Raw genomic sequence first — 15,172 nt, forward strand, 5'->3', positions numbered from 1 at the left:
ATGAAATCATAATACATTCTGAAAAAGTCTCTTAAAAGATTTTTTTAAAAGTATGTCTTATATAAAAATAATTAACCTCTATTCTACACAAAGCCAAAGGATAAATATCTAAGACATCTTCAAATGTTTTACTAACATATCAAAGAAAAAGATTTCTGCTAAAGAGAAGTGCAAAATTTGGAATCCAGCCATCATATCGTCATTCATTTACACTAAAATTAGTACTAGCTTCCTAAGCCAGCCGTTCCATTCAGTTCAATTCACAGTAGCTTTACATGCTTTCCCCACTCCTATGTTCACTTTCAATGCATTTCATAGGTAAGGAAAACAATATCAAAATAATACAAAATTATGAGCGTATGTGGCAAGAAATGCTTTGGCTTCTTCCACTTCTTTCTAAAACCTCTTGGTATGTATGGATTTCTAATATCCATTTTATACCCCAGAGTATGTAAATATAGGGCTTAATTTTAATATTTCATTTTCATAATATATATATGTACAGGGCTGATAATAGACATGCTGAAGTCCCTGATCCTCTCTCCTGCCTGCCTTCCAAATCTCCCCATTTGTCATTTATTACCATACATAAAATAATTTTAAATTACTTCTTCACACACAACACATAGACATTCACCAAATACAAAATCATGGATCACAAATTTAGAAAAAGAAATATGAAGACCAAGACTAAACTGGGAGTCCAAGAAGTTAAACTCGGCAAATGCTGCAATACTGAACACAGTGTCAGAACCATGGGGAGGAGATAGGGGGCTTCCCCCACATGGGCTCAGGCTTCCCCAAATTAACCAGTTCCCTTGCTTTGGCTGGTGGGGATCCCCCCCCAGATAAAGACACCTCCTCCAGTACAGCAACTAGAGCTCCCCAAGCTTGGCAGCAGTATTTCTGAGCTATTGATGTTCCTTATCCCCTAGCCCATGTTCAGTTCTCACACATGCATGAAAACTGAATATGTGTAGGTGGGTTAATATTAGAAGCTGCAGCATGGGGGAGCTCTCTGCTGGCCCAAAGGAGGAGATCTTCAGATGGTAGGGCTTAGGGATCCCCACTAACTCAGGTACTTTGCATTCGGGAGGGAGGGGGGAAGAAAATTTGGTGTCCATCCATTTTGAGTTTAAGCCCTCCCCCCCTTAAATCATGGCTATGCCACTGAACATAATGCATAAACATCTGCAATGCACATATCCCAAAGCTAACATATTCTAGTTAGCAAGTTCAAAATAAAATATTTTTCTTGCTTTATCTGGACACTTATTTTTCCAGCATATTTTTCCCAGTTTCTCTCTTTCAATTCTGTCTTTCAATTCTCTTTCCATTGTCTGCTATTCATTTGTTTTTTTCTCCTCACTCCCATTTTTTTCATTCCCTCACCATATACTGGTTTATAAAATATAGGTCTCTCCCTTCTAGCTTTCTCCTCCTTTACTTTTCTGCTTCTTTCCATGCAAGTTTAACCCTCTTTCATCTTCCTTTTTAATTTTCAGTTATCAACTTTCCATCTCCTCTTATGTCCTAGTTCTCACATTTCCCATCTCACTCATTCCCAAGCCACCTATTCCCTTTCCATCTATTCCTAATTACCAGATTTCTATCTTACTCTCATTCATCTTCTTGCCTCCCTCACCCCTTGGCCTCTCCCCCTCAACCCCACCCCATCCTCATGGCCTGACATATCCCTTTTCCTGTTTTCATCGTCCAATAATGCTGCCTATGTCCTCTTATCTCTCCCCCCTCCAATCTCTTTCCCTTTCTTCCCTTCCTCACATTATTCAGAAATCTCTCCCTTCCTTCCACCCCCTCCCCCCACCGTCTAATAATTTTCCCTTTCTATTCTGTCTTCACAACTGCCCTCTCATCTAGCATAATTTCATCTCTTCCTCCCTGGATTCAACATATCTCTTTCTTCATGGCTTCCTTCCCATCCAGCATTTTTCCCTTTCTCTTCCCTCCATCCATCTCATTAGCTACCATCTCTCTCTCTCCCTCTCTTCTGTTTATGGGCTCATTTCCTTCTCTCTGAACTCCCTCCCCCATCTACCTCAAAACAGCTTTATGGAGCCCCCATCAGGTGGCATCTCTTTTCCCACCTGGTTCGACATCTGCTTCCCTTCACCTTAACATTTCCTTGGGAGTTTCTGGAATTACAGCAATTCTTGGAGCTGCTTTTCTGCTGTGTTCTGCCCCTCTCTCCCTCCCCTCCCCCCCAACACAACTTTCTGTTTCTGCCTGGGTAGAACGCAGCAGAAAAAAGCTCCAAGGATGTCAGAGGCAGCATATTAGAATTTCTGCCATGCCATCAATTGCTGCGGAAGAATGGGAAGAGATGCTGGCCTACGGAAGCCCCCTGGAACTGCAGGGGCCCGAGGCAGCTACCCTGTTTGCCCCATCCTAACACTGCCCCTATATGTTTGTTTAGATTGACTGTCCTGCAGTCACCTGCAACATGCCTACTGTGTAAGAATATATTAAGCAAGACAGAAAACCAGTAACAGATTTTTCCTTTAGAATTAGCCACTGAGTGAGATCACTCAAATACCCCTTCCAAGTGCTCTGCTTATTAGAGCTGGGTAGGTTAGCTTAGCAGCAAGTTAGCTAAACAATAATAGCATAATGCCCTTGCCTATGCATAGGAGCTTTAGTATGTCCTATAGCTCTCTTATAGGGAAAGGGGGAAGGCAAGAGTGCTTACACTTCCAAGCAGCAGTTTCCATTCTTTACATGTCCTATCAGCAAATAAGTTTCAGATGACAGAAAGAACAGAAGCTTTTAAATAATTTTCCCTTTCCAGTGCTATTTAATGAATTTCACTATTAAATGCATAGCATTTTACCAAAATCCATGCTTCCACAGACACTGTGGAATCGGCTGTTGTACCACATTCTAAAAAAAATCCCTCTACACAGGAAAACACTGCCATTCTAACAACTACCATCAAATGCAGTCATAACTCATTACTTTCATACAACTTATCTCATACTCTTTTCTATATCTTATCCAACCTTACACTATTATAAGTGTTTCCTCAGTTTTGTTTCTAATTCCATTCTGATTTTGTAGAATAAAACTTACCTAATCACATTATTTAATGGTTTGAAGTATACTATAACTGCAAAACAAATAATTTGGGATTAAGTACAGCGATAAAGCAGCACTTAGCATTCAGATCTGTGTTAGTTTATATCTTCACCACAGACACATGGTACCAATCTAGGGATCACACTCTCATCAGGTCTCCTTCAAGGACTTAATGCGGGCACAAATTTTCAGTGCAGGTCCCAGCTTGATGTTCATTGCACTCATGAGATGGTCTTCCTTCAGCAGGAAGAGAGCTTGTCCATCAATTTCCTGTGCTCTGAATTCCTCAGCAATGTCTTGACATCCTGAAATGGAATTAAAGCATTAGCTAGCCTTGGAGCAGGGGTGTCCAACCTTTTGGCTTCCCTGGGCCGCATTGGCAGAAAAAAATTTTTCTGCGCCGCACAAACACTAATACTAGCTGAGGAGCCAAAAAAGGTTGAGCAGGTCCCAAATTTGCAATCACTAATATAGAAGATGTACATTTCTAATAATAAACCTTCATTAAAGGGACACTGTGGAGAGGAACCCAAAAAAGCAGCAATACTTACTCTGACTGAGTAATCCTCCACGTACACCGCTGACAGTGAGAGCAGCCACAGGCTTCTATATCCCCATTCTGATGAACAGGGATGCGTGCTCCTGGTTCTCCCATTCACTTCTATTACAGCTACGGTGAGCCTCTTCAGAGGTGAGCCTCATCAGAGCGGGGATGCTGAATCAGCTGTCAGCATAGCACGTGGAGGATCGTTTAATCAGGGTAAATATTACTGCTTTTTTGGGCCTCCCACTTTGAGCTTAGGCTCCCTAAAAATGAATATCTCCCCTGCTGTAGCTAGTAGGGATCCCCAAGCCTCACCAACTGACAGCCACCTCCTCCCCTTCCAACTTCCCAAGTTCTGCAGCTAGCAGCAATATTGCAGAGCTGCTGCCTTCCCAACTCTCTGCCCCCCTCTTTGGCTTTCATGCATGCATGAAAGCAGGGGCAGCTTGAGGATATTGCCATTGGCTGCAAAGCTTGGAGATCTTGAGTTGCCAGACCGGAGGAAGTTGTCTTCAGTTGGCAGGGCTTGGAAATCCTCACTAGCTCAAGTATTTATAAATTGCACTCAGGCAGGGAAAAACTTTGGTGCCCATCCACTAATTTTGGGCTCCAGTCCTTCCCCCAAATCAGCTGTATACGACTACAAAAATAATACAATGTATATGAATACAAAAATAATTATGATGTACATATCCCAAAGCTAACGTATTCCAGTTAATAAATTCAAAATAAAACAATTTTTTCTACCTTGTTGTCTGGCTGTTTTGTTTTTCCATCATCTTGGTTCCAGTTTCTCTTTCTGATTTTTCTCTATCTTCAACTAATTCTCTTTCCAGTGTCTGCTATCCATTTTTTTTCCCTCTTCTCTCATTCCATTTCCTTCTTATGCCTGTCTCCAATGTATTGAGAGGAAGTGACGTCATCCACCCGAATGACAGTGTGAATTCTGAGCTCCGGCGGGGCTCGGAGATAGTGTGGTCGCGCTGCTTCCCAGAGAGCAATATTGCCCCGGCAGTGCGAACACTGGCGGCGGGACTGCACGGTGAATGATTGGCGGCTCAAGGAACTCGCTAAGGCAGGACAGCAGAAAGTGAAAGTGGCCGCGGTCTGCGGCGTCTCGATGCCGCTCCCCCTCTCCTTCAGGGGAAATTGGAGCCGGGAGAGAGTGTAGACTGGGGAGCAGAACCCGAGGATGAGCTGCAGCAGTGTATGCCAGACCTGAAGCTGCGGGGCTGACTAATAGTTGCCTGGTCGCCCTCGCCCGGCTAGGATCGGGTCGGTGAATGGTGTGGAACATGGTCGGCCGCTGCTGCCTAGTGGGAAGGTGATTACTGATATCAGATTGCTCATTATACATCACTGTGGTAAATACTCTCTATGAAAGTTTTAACGCTAAAATGCCCACCAATAGTTTGCAAAAAGTTGGGAAATGAGAAGCCATAAAGGGCAGTTTACACTAATCAAGCAATAACTCTTTAATTGCAGACCCATCTCAGTTAAATGGAGAAGTATTTTATCTCTATTATAGACAGTTAATAACCTGCAGGAAAATATGGACTTTGAGTTTTAATTCATGAAAAGCGATGGTATTCTACTAAAAGAGTCTTGAAAATAATTGTGATTAAACCATTGTCTGAGTAAATTGGAATCATTGAATATAAGTGCAGTAGCAGGTGGAATATATGGTGAGCCGCCATAAATTGGATAAATTTCGCTTTAATGATCCATCGAGTGGTAAAAGGACAGTGAAAATATCTCCAGCAGCGTCTCCAGAACAGCTTCAGCTATCACCAGCAGTGGCCAGTCCAGAAAATAATGCCATAGCCTTGAAAAAGATCCTGGAAGCTGGATTTCAGGACTTAAAGTCAGAGATAAAAGGGGTACGAGAAGATATTAAAATAGCTCTCACTGAAATCTGAGCAGAAATGAGCGAATTGAGAAGCCAGTTTGAGGCTTCTGAACAACATGTACAACAGCTGGAAGGAGAAATAAAGGACATTAACATGACAATGTCTCAGCAAACAAAGGAGATCACAGACTTGCACAAACACAAATCGAAGACCTAGATAATAGATCCAGGAGAAATAATCTGCGTTTTAAAGGAATACCTGAATCTGATCAATATAGAAACTGCACGGAAGTGGTGAAAGATTTTTGTAGCCAATTATTGGGACATGAAGAGATTGTGGATAGAACTAATATTATTATCTTAAGAGCACATCGCAGCCTAGGTATGAACAGAACAGGCATCCCAAAAGATATGATTGTATGCTTTGGAGATTATTTAAAGAAAAAATACTTCAAGCTGCTCGAAAACATCCACATTTTATATGAAATGGAATTAGAGTTGGTGTCTTTCAAGATCTGGCTCCTATAACCTTACAGAAAAGAAGGGCCTTTCAGGAGGTGACACAAGTTTTGCGTTCAGAGGGCCATAGATATCACTGGTTGTTCTCTTTTGGAATGTGGCTGACTATTAATGGAAAGTCACGTAGAGTGGACACAGTAGAGGACGCCTGGACTACCCTGAAAGAGTTGGGCTGTAATAATTTACCCAATAATCCAACTGTAGCGACATTCAAGAAAACAGTGAGACAAGCAGAGACCTCAAGTATGGTTACTCGATCAACTAAGAAACTACCACCTTTGGAGAAATGAGTTACATTATTAGAGACACTGAAACACAGACACTGTTAAATTAAAGGGAGGAAAAAAAAAGGGAGAAAAAAAGGAGAAGAGAAAGAAAAAGGAGAATTTATGAATGCTTGGAAGAAAGATGTATGAGTTATATTAGAGATGAGGTGTTAAAAGATAGCGAGGATTAATATGTGAATGAAATTTAGAGTAATGGATACTGAGATGATATTGTTTTAACGAGTGGTTGAGACTGGGAGGCATATGGAGATAGCCCTTTGGGAGAGACTTCAACCTTTCTCAATAGTTGGTCAGGCTTTGGTCTGGATTGACACAGATGGGAGCGCTCAGGAATGGATCTTGGAATATTAATGGGATGAACAGTCCAGGGAAAAGGAGTATGGTTTTTAGAGAATTGAAGAAAATGAGATGGGATATTTGTTTATTACAGGAGACTCACTTAAGACCCAGAGATGTGAGATTTATGGAGAATCCATTATTTGAACAAGTTTGGACACACCAAGGGCAAGATCCAGTTAATAAAAAAAAGGGAGGGATTGCAATCTTGGTGAAAAAAGGCCTGGGTTTAGTTATAGACCAGGTATATCATGATTCATTGGGGAGATGTTTAGCTCTGAGAGGGAATCTCCAGGGACAAAGAATAACAATAGTAAATGTATATGGTCCTAACACAGCCCAAATTGAGTTCTACAAGTTTTTGCAGCGTGAATTATTACCATTCCTTCAGGGATTGATAATCTTAGGGGGAGATTTTAATTTGTTAACCAATGGACGCCTAGACCACTCTAAAAGTGGTAGAGATTCAATTAAGGATCATTCTAGGATTTTTCGGACATTTATACATGCCTTAGGTCTGATAGACTGTTGGCGTCTCATGCATGGATCCCAGCGAGATTATACTCACTACTCTTATGTACATTAAACCTATACTAGGATAGATGGAATTTGGATCCATAGGAATCAATGGGGGAAGGTTAAACAAGCTGAGATAGGAAGTATTCAGATATCTGATCATGCTCCTGTGTGGGTGGACTGTATTGAGATGATCTCTGGGGAAAGAACTTGTAAATGAAAGCTTAATGATTCCTTGCTTAATATCCCAGAAGTAGAAAAGGAAATACTTTACACTATAGATGAATACCTAGAGTATAATAAGGGGGATGTCTCGGATGGGATCCTATGGGATGCTTTAAAATCAGTTTTGCGGGGCATTTTTATTAAATGGGGAGCCCGACTGAATCATCAACGAATTCAAACTCAATTACATCTAAGGGAACGTCTACTTTCCCTGGAAATTTATTTATTTAGATTTTTATCCCGTCCTCTCAGTAGCTCAGAATGGTTTACAAGTAAACATTCACAATGGAGTGTAATTGGACGTATATACAGATTACTCACGTGGGATCTTTAAGGGAGTAAATTCAGGGGAGGGGATACTTGGAATGGGCAGACTTGGTGGGTTATAGCCCTTTTCTGCTGCTTTTTTCTATGTTTCTAGATTTAAATACTTGGACATACGAGACTTTGCAGCAGTTTAAATATAGGGACTATACAACAAATTAAGAACAGTGGAGTGTAGAGGGGTTAATTTGGTATGATTTTGTGGAGTGATTAAAGCTACTTTAATTGTATTCAATTCCTGTTTAAGTTTGTAAGGAGGAGCTCTGCAAACTTAAACAGGAATTGAATACAATTAAAGCAGCTTTCATCACTCTACAAAATCATACCGTTTTCTTCCGCGCCGGGGCTCCGTAGATGACGTCACCCACATGAGGAGGGGATGCGCCCTCTAGTGGAGCAGGAAGGCACACATGCGTGGTGCAGCACAGCAAACTTGAATCTTCAATCAAGTTTGCTTGAAAAGCTGTCCGCGCCGGGGCTCCGTAGATGACGTCACCCACGTGTGAGAATATCATGCCTGCTTGTCCTGGGATAAAGAGTCTTACCTCATGCAAAATTGTCATTTCTTTAATAAGACATTAACTAATTTTTCTGCGGCCCTTCAAGTACCTACAAATCCAAAATGTGGCCCTGCAAAGGATTTGAGTTTGAGACCACTGCCTTAACCTCTCTGATTTGGTTTTTTTTTTTACAAGAATACATACCAGGCAATGAATGGATGAAGGCCCAAACTTCATCCACTGTCCACAACACAGGGTTGGTTTGTGCATTTGGTAGCAGATCAGTGCTTTCAGATGTCTTCTTGTTTCTTTGCTCCCTGCGTTCTCGTTCACGTTCTCTTTCATTTTGTTGTCGCAAGCGTGTTGTCATGGCAGCTGGCACAGGATCCTCATGCGAAGTTTCTAAGGTGTCATCTGTAGATGGATAGGTAATCGGAAGCTGGAAAACATAATGCAAAGTATTCTACTCCCTTTATAACTTACGAAGGCACAATGCACATCTGTAACCTCTCTAGAGACCTGTCTAAGAAAGTGTTCTCTCACAGCCCCTTCAGACCCGCTAGGTCGACGTCCACGACGGCCAAGAGTCTGTCCTTCTTGCTTCCTGTTCCATCGACTGGTTTTATCTGATTTAGAGATTCCAAGTCTCTTACTGCAATTGGCATTGTACCTGAAATAAAATATTCTAGTTAAATATTTATCTTCAAAATCAGACTATTTTTCAAATGTTGCTGAACGTATCAAAACAAATATTACTAAACAAATTCTTGAGATAAACTAAAATTAAATGCAATCAACTTATTCTGACATTTTGTTCTGCAAATAAAGGGCAATTCTATAACCCAGGCACATATTTACTCAAGCGTTACATATGTAAATGTTTAGAATACTGACATGTATGTATATATGTCTAAGTGGGAGCACGTATGTGTATTTGTCTGTGTAAGTGTGCATATATGTCTGTAAGTGGGAGCAGAGCATCTAAAAGCTCTTGTGCAAATATCCACATAATTTACAGAGCAGGTATTTGCAATGAAATGTAACTGCAGGTACTGAAATATTGATATCGGTTTATACTGAATTCTGAGACAGAATTTAGGCACACAGGTTCTCTTACAGAATAGGCACTTATCACATGCTCTTGGGACAAGGACATGTACATAAATGTGCTCAGTTATATAGTTACCCCAGTACTGTTCAAGGTTAATAGCAGCTCAATGAAAAATCAGGTGCTTTCAAAACATAGGAAAGAAAGGGTCAGACTATGCAGAACCCCAACACACCTAGGACTGGGGATGCTGCGGTAGAGGCATTTGCAGTCCATTGAAAGGGAAGGAGTTTCAGCCATCATTCAGTAGTGATATCTAGCTAGATGAGGTGCCACAGTGGGTGATTTCTGACCAAGGACTGTCACAGCATTAGACTAGAGGAGAAAAGAGTCAGGGCCAGTGAAAGGATACTGGGTATCCAAGGTGGATCAGCCTTGTGCCTTCTCTGTATCACCGAAGAGAACTTTCCAGAGCCATGGCTGTATCAGTAACCCACTTAAATCAGCCTCCACTGAGGAGATAAGCAGAGCTGTGATGAGGTCTTCTGTCCATACATTAACATCTCACTATTTGCCTTGTTTGCCTAGACTCCAAACAAATTCCATAGGAGTGTCTAATTGAACTGGCAGTCCTGACACAACAGCTGGTTTTGTCACAGTCAAATAGAATTTGTTTGAAGTCTAGAAACCAACTCCATCCTCTTAGGCCTATTTTGTTCTGTTCAGGCTACATCTATGTTGTTGTTTTGAGTGGCTTCTGGTTGGCGTTACCTGTTGCAAGTCCCTATTGAGCACTGGTTTGTTGTTTTGGTGAGCTTCATAGCTAGGAATTCCCATCTGTGGTAAACGGATGTCCTGCTTGTCCTCGGAAAAAATGAAGTTATTCACCTGTAGAAGTGTTCTCTGAGGACAGCAGAACATAGATTACCACATCCCTCCACATGAGTCAGGCAGATGGGAAGGCGTACATGCATGCATGTGCAGTCAGACTTGTCAATAGCCTCTAGAGAAATAAGAACACTAGGCAGCGTCCACACAGTGACTCCGTTGGTGACCTCTCTAATCTGTGTTCTGCTAGATATAGGTAACTTCATTTCCTTGTGATATAAAAGATTCATTTTATGTTATGTTTTATTTATATTTAATGAGGTATTTGCATTTTAAAATGCCATTTGTTTCCTACATAATTATAAAAGAAATGTGAAAAAAATTAAATATGATAGAAATTCTGCCCCCATATGTGGCAAATGTACTGAAAAGTCAACATTAGCTGTATTTCAGGGTTATCGATATTACCAATTCTTTTTTTGGACCTGGCAGTTTCCTTCTGTTCTTTTGAGTTTCCTGTTCAGCTGGAATCAGGGCTGGGGGTGGTGGTGGGGGGGGATCTTGTGTCGTGATCTTTCATTCCTAACTACCCTGGGATCTTTTCCCTCATTTTATATGACCTCCCAATTTTCTATAGTCCCACCACAGAGAAAGTTTTAGATATACCAGGATTCCTGAAACCCTACAATCCACAGCTTTTCATATTGTCTGACTCGGAGAGTAGAAGACCTAAACTGGGTTGGTTCTTGCCTACAAAATATTATCCATTTGGAGTTGAGGATTTTTCCCCTAGAACTAGATTTATATATTTTTTCTTCTAATGTTGGCTAATGAGGCTGAGTACAGGGATAAGACCTGTTCAAATCCAGTTTTATATTTTTCTTCCTAAATTAAAACAAAAACTGAAAAAGCTGTATTTAAAAGAGAAAACCTTCTAATAGCCCCACAAGGCAAGGCTGGTCTTCCATCTCTAGCATTCCATTAGGAATCTAATGTAAAAATCAAAATGTTACAACCAAAGCTGCTTTCTCTTTAATGATCTAATCAGTAAGTTTCAGTGAATTTCCATTGTATGCATCAAATAAACCACAAGTGGTACCTCTGAGTCAACATTTCTCATTACTGACATGAACTATTGACCTCTTTTAAAACCAGATGGAAAATATGAGCCTGTACAAAAGTGCTTTTATTGTTGAATGGTGTTATCAGTTTCCCAAATCCCTGGCCTGAAGCATCTTGCCTCACCCAACCCCACTCATGTTTAGTTCATACCCCCTATGATATCTCTATGCCAAGGTTTGGAAAATGTTTCAACATAGTGTACTAAACAGAATGTATAGCCCTTCATGGCTCCAATGTCAGTGATCCTGGCTTTTCTTCAGGATGGTCTTGAGATGGGCCTGGTGGTAGGTTCCCTCAAAGTGCAAGTGGCAGACCTCGGCTGCATCCCCCCGTGCAACATCCGTTTCCAACGGGGAATCTTAACATTGTTTTGCATGCCCTCAATAAAGCCCTGTATGAGCCTCTACCAGAAATATCACTGATTCTTACTGTAAAGGCAGTTTTTCTAGAAGCTATCACCTCGGCGAGACGAGTCTCAGAGCTGCAGGCTCTGTTGTGCAGAGAGCCTTTCCTCAGATTTACAGAGCCTGGAGTGTCTCTGTGCACAGTACTTTCCTTTCTACCAAAGATGATTTTGGCCTTCCACATACCATAGGTTCAAAGAATAAAGACAAAGTTTTGGCATTGTTGGATGCGAGGAGAGTTCTCTGATACCTCAAGGTGATGAATAATTTTCATCTTTCAGATAATCTCTTTGTTCTAATGAATCCTAGCCATCTGGGAAGGCTGGCTTTGAAGGCTTCCAGTTCAAGATGGATTCTCATGGCCATTTCTTCTGCATACATTGGGTGTGGTAAGAGTCCATTGATTTCTTTAAAAGCATACTTTACCAGAAGTGTGGCATCTTCATGTGCAGAGTCCCAGGCAGTTCTGCACAAAGAGATTTCTAGGGTAGCAACTTGGTCAACCCAACATAAGAACAACAACAGAAGGAGTGGGATGGCCAATGGACTCTCCAATGATCAAGCAAAGCCAGCAGGATGATACACTGTTTATTAATATCCAATTCAGATGTACAAAACCTGACAGTACTGTGTTTCAGCGCACTTAGTACATCTGCATCAGGGGTACTACAAGATTAAAATAAAAATAGTTAATCACATATAAAAAACTACAAATAAAAACATGTTTTTTACAATGTATCTTTTATGCTGTATGTTTGTTGCAAACCAATGTTTCATTTAATGATTAATCTCATGGCAGACACTTCCTGTGCGTTTGTTTAGCCACCTCAATTTTTTAAGTTTGTGCTCTTATAATGTTGCCATTTCCTTTCCTTTTAGAGTCACAATGCTTTCTGGGTTATTCCTTTATTTAACATCAGCAATTGTATCACAGATTGGCCATTTTATCATTTATTATCTCTTTTTGACTTTATACCTTGGCTTTAAAGTGTTGCTCTCCATGAGTTTTTATTTTCTATTTTTATTTGTGTTTTTAATATATAATGTGATTAACTATTTTTGTTTTAATCTTGTAGTACCCCTGATACAGATGTACTAAGTGCATTGAAACACAGTACTGTGTTGGGTTTTGTATATCTAAATTGAATATTATAAACAGTATATCATCCTGCTTGCTTTGCTTGATCATTGGAGAGTCCATTGTCCCATTCCACTCCTTCTATTGCTCTGCTTTGCTCCTTCCTGGACTCTGTGTGTTTCTTCAATCCAACATAAGAACAGCCTTACTGGGTCAGACCAATGGTCCATCAAGCCCAATAGCCCATTCTCATGGTGGCCAATCCAGGTCCCTAATACCTAACCAAAACCCAAGGAGTAGCAACATTCCATGCTACCTATCCAGGGCAAGCAGTGGTTCCCCCCCATGTCTTTCTTAATAACAGACTATGGACTTTTCCTCGAGGAATGGGCATCGACATGGCAGATGAGATTCAACGTGGATAAGTGTAAAGTGATGCATGTCAGTAACAAAAATCTTATGCACGAATACAGAATGTCCGGGGCGGTACTTGGAGAGACCTCCCAGGAAAGAGACTTGGGAGTTCTGATTAACAAGTCGATGAAGCCGTCCGCGCAATCTGCGGTGGCAGCGAAAAGGGCGAACAGAATGCTAGGAATGATAAAGAAGGGGATCATGAACAGATCTGAGAAGGTTATCATGCTGCTGTACCGGGCCATGGTGCGCCCTCACCTGGCGTACTGCGTCCAGCACTGGTTGCCGTACATGAAGAAGGACACGGTACTGCTCGAAAGGGTCCAGAAAAAAGCGACTAAGATGGTTAAGGGGCTGGAGGAGTTTCCATACAGCGAAAGATTAGAGAAACTCGGCCCCTTCTCCCTCGAACAGAGGAGATTGAGAGGGGACATGATTGAAACATTCAAGGTACTGAAGGGAATAGACTTAGTGGATAAGGACAGGTTGTTCAAGGTAAGGAGAACGAGAAGGCACTCTCTAAAATTGAAAGGGGATAGATTCCGTACGAATGTAAAGTTCTTCTTCACCCAGAGAGTGGTAGAAAACTGGAACGCTCTTCCGGAGGCTGTCATAGAGGAAAATACCCTCCAGGGATTCAAGACAAAGTTAGACAAGTTCCTACTGAACCAGAACGTACGCAGGTAGGGCTAGTCTTAGGGCGCTGGCCTTTGACCAGAGGGCCGCTGCGTGAGCAGACTGCTGGGCACGATGGACCGCTGGTCTGACCTAGCAGTGGCAATTCTTATGTTCCTATGAAATTGTCCAAACCTTTCTTAAAACCAGTTATGTTATCCGCTCTTCCCACAACCTCTGGCAATGTGTTCCAGAGATTAACTATTCTCTGAGTGAAAAAAATATTTCCCTGTAACTTCATCGAGTGAAAAATCAATCCACTTGTACCCGTTCTACTTCACTCAGGATTTTGTAGACTTCAATCATATCTCCCCTCAGCCATCTCTTTTCCAAGCTGAAGATCCCTAACCTTTTTAGTCCTTCCTCATACGAGAGGAGTTCCATCCCGTTTATCATCTTGGTTGCTCTTCTTTGAACCTTTCCTAGTGCCGCTATATCTTTCTTGAGATAAGGAGACCAGAATGGAATGCAATACTCCAGATGCAGTTGCACCATGGAGCAAAACAGGGGCATTATAACATTCTTAGGCGTTTTAATCATCCCTCTCTTAATTCCTAGCAACCTTTTTGCTTTTTTGGCTGCCACTGCACATTGACAGCATGAACAGACACTGCCTTTGGGTCCTTAGTGGTAGCAGCAGGCTCATAGGCCATGCCCTGCCCTAGACTCAGGGGACTGCTTTAGTACGTCCCAGTGGTTCAAGACTTGTATGCCCTTTTCACTAGATGGGAATATTAGGTTCTTACTTCAATAATCTTCTTAGTAGAAAGGCATGAGTCTTGAAGGTCTACCTTGTCAGATTTCATTTAGCCTGCTTCCTGTCTCAGACATGTGTGTGTTTCCAGAAGGTTGGTTTTCTTCTGTTGGACAAGTCCAAAGAGTGCTAAAATACTTCTCTACTGCGAAGAGGCAAATGAGAGTGTTTGAGAGCTATATAAGTGTTAGTGCTTGTTGCACTCAGGTAGGTGGCTTGTTGTTTCCACCATGTTTAGTTTATGTTCCAATTTGCATTGATTTGTTGCATTTTAATGATTGCAAAGCAGAGCAGAACAGAAGTGGTTGATTGGGGAGTTCAACATGCCCCACGCCTCCTTATTTTTCCTCTTACACTGATGGCCAACTGCTTTGGTATGAACTGAGGAGCTAAGCACAGCCCAGTAAGGCAAGAGGCGAAGCTGAGAGAGAAAAAATGTAGATGATGCCTTCTACATCTACACAACTTGCAACTAGAGGTGAATAACCCACTGGTTCAAGACATTTCCTATGTGGCTCAATATCGTTGATCTAAATTTAATTTGAATGCAGTGTAAACCCTGATCTGATAAGTTGAGTTCAGCTTTCACCAGATTTTCAGAAGGAAAGCTTCAAGTGCAAAGTCAGCAGTAAATGAAAATAAGAGGAGAGTGT

General features: G+C 41.4%; 1 protein-coding gene across 1 annotated transcript in view; it reads right to left on the reverse strand.

Annotated features, from left to right (window-relative positions):
• Window positions 1-395: 395 nt before the first annotated feature.
• PHC3 (polyhomeotic homolog 3) overlaps window positions 396-15,172 on the reverse strand; it is a 132,229-nt gene continuing 117,452 nt past the window's right edge. Inside the window, 3 exon segments of the mRNA XM_033958076.1 lie at window positions 396-3,401; window positions 8,401-8,635; window positions 8,716-8,866. Coding sequence (XP_033813967.1) covers window positions 3,247-3,401; window positions 8,401-8,635; window positions 8,716-8,866 — 541 coding nt within the window. The 3' untranslated portion in view covers window positions 396-3,246.

The sequence above is a fragment of the Geotrypetes seraphini genome, chromosome 9 (genome assembly GCF_902459505.1).
Source record: "Geotrypetes seraphini chromosome 9, aGeoSer1.1, whole genome shotgun sequence".
Lineage (NCBI taxonomy): Eukaryota > Metazoa > Chordata > Amphibia > Gymnophiona > Dermophiidae > Geotrypetes > Geotrypetes seraphini.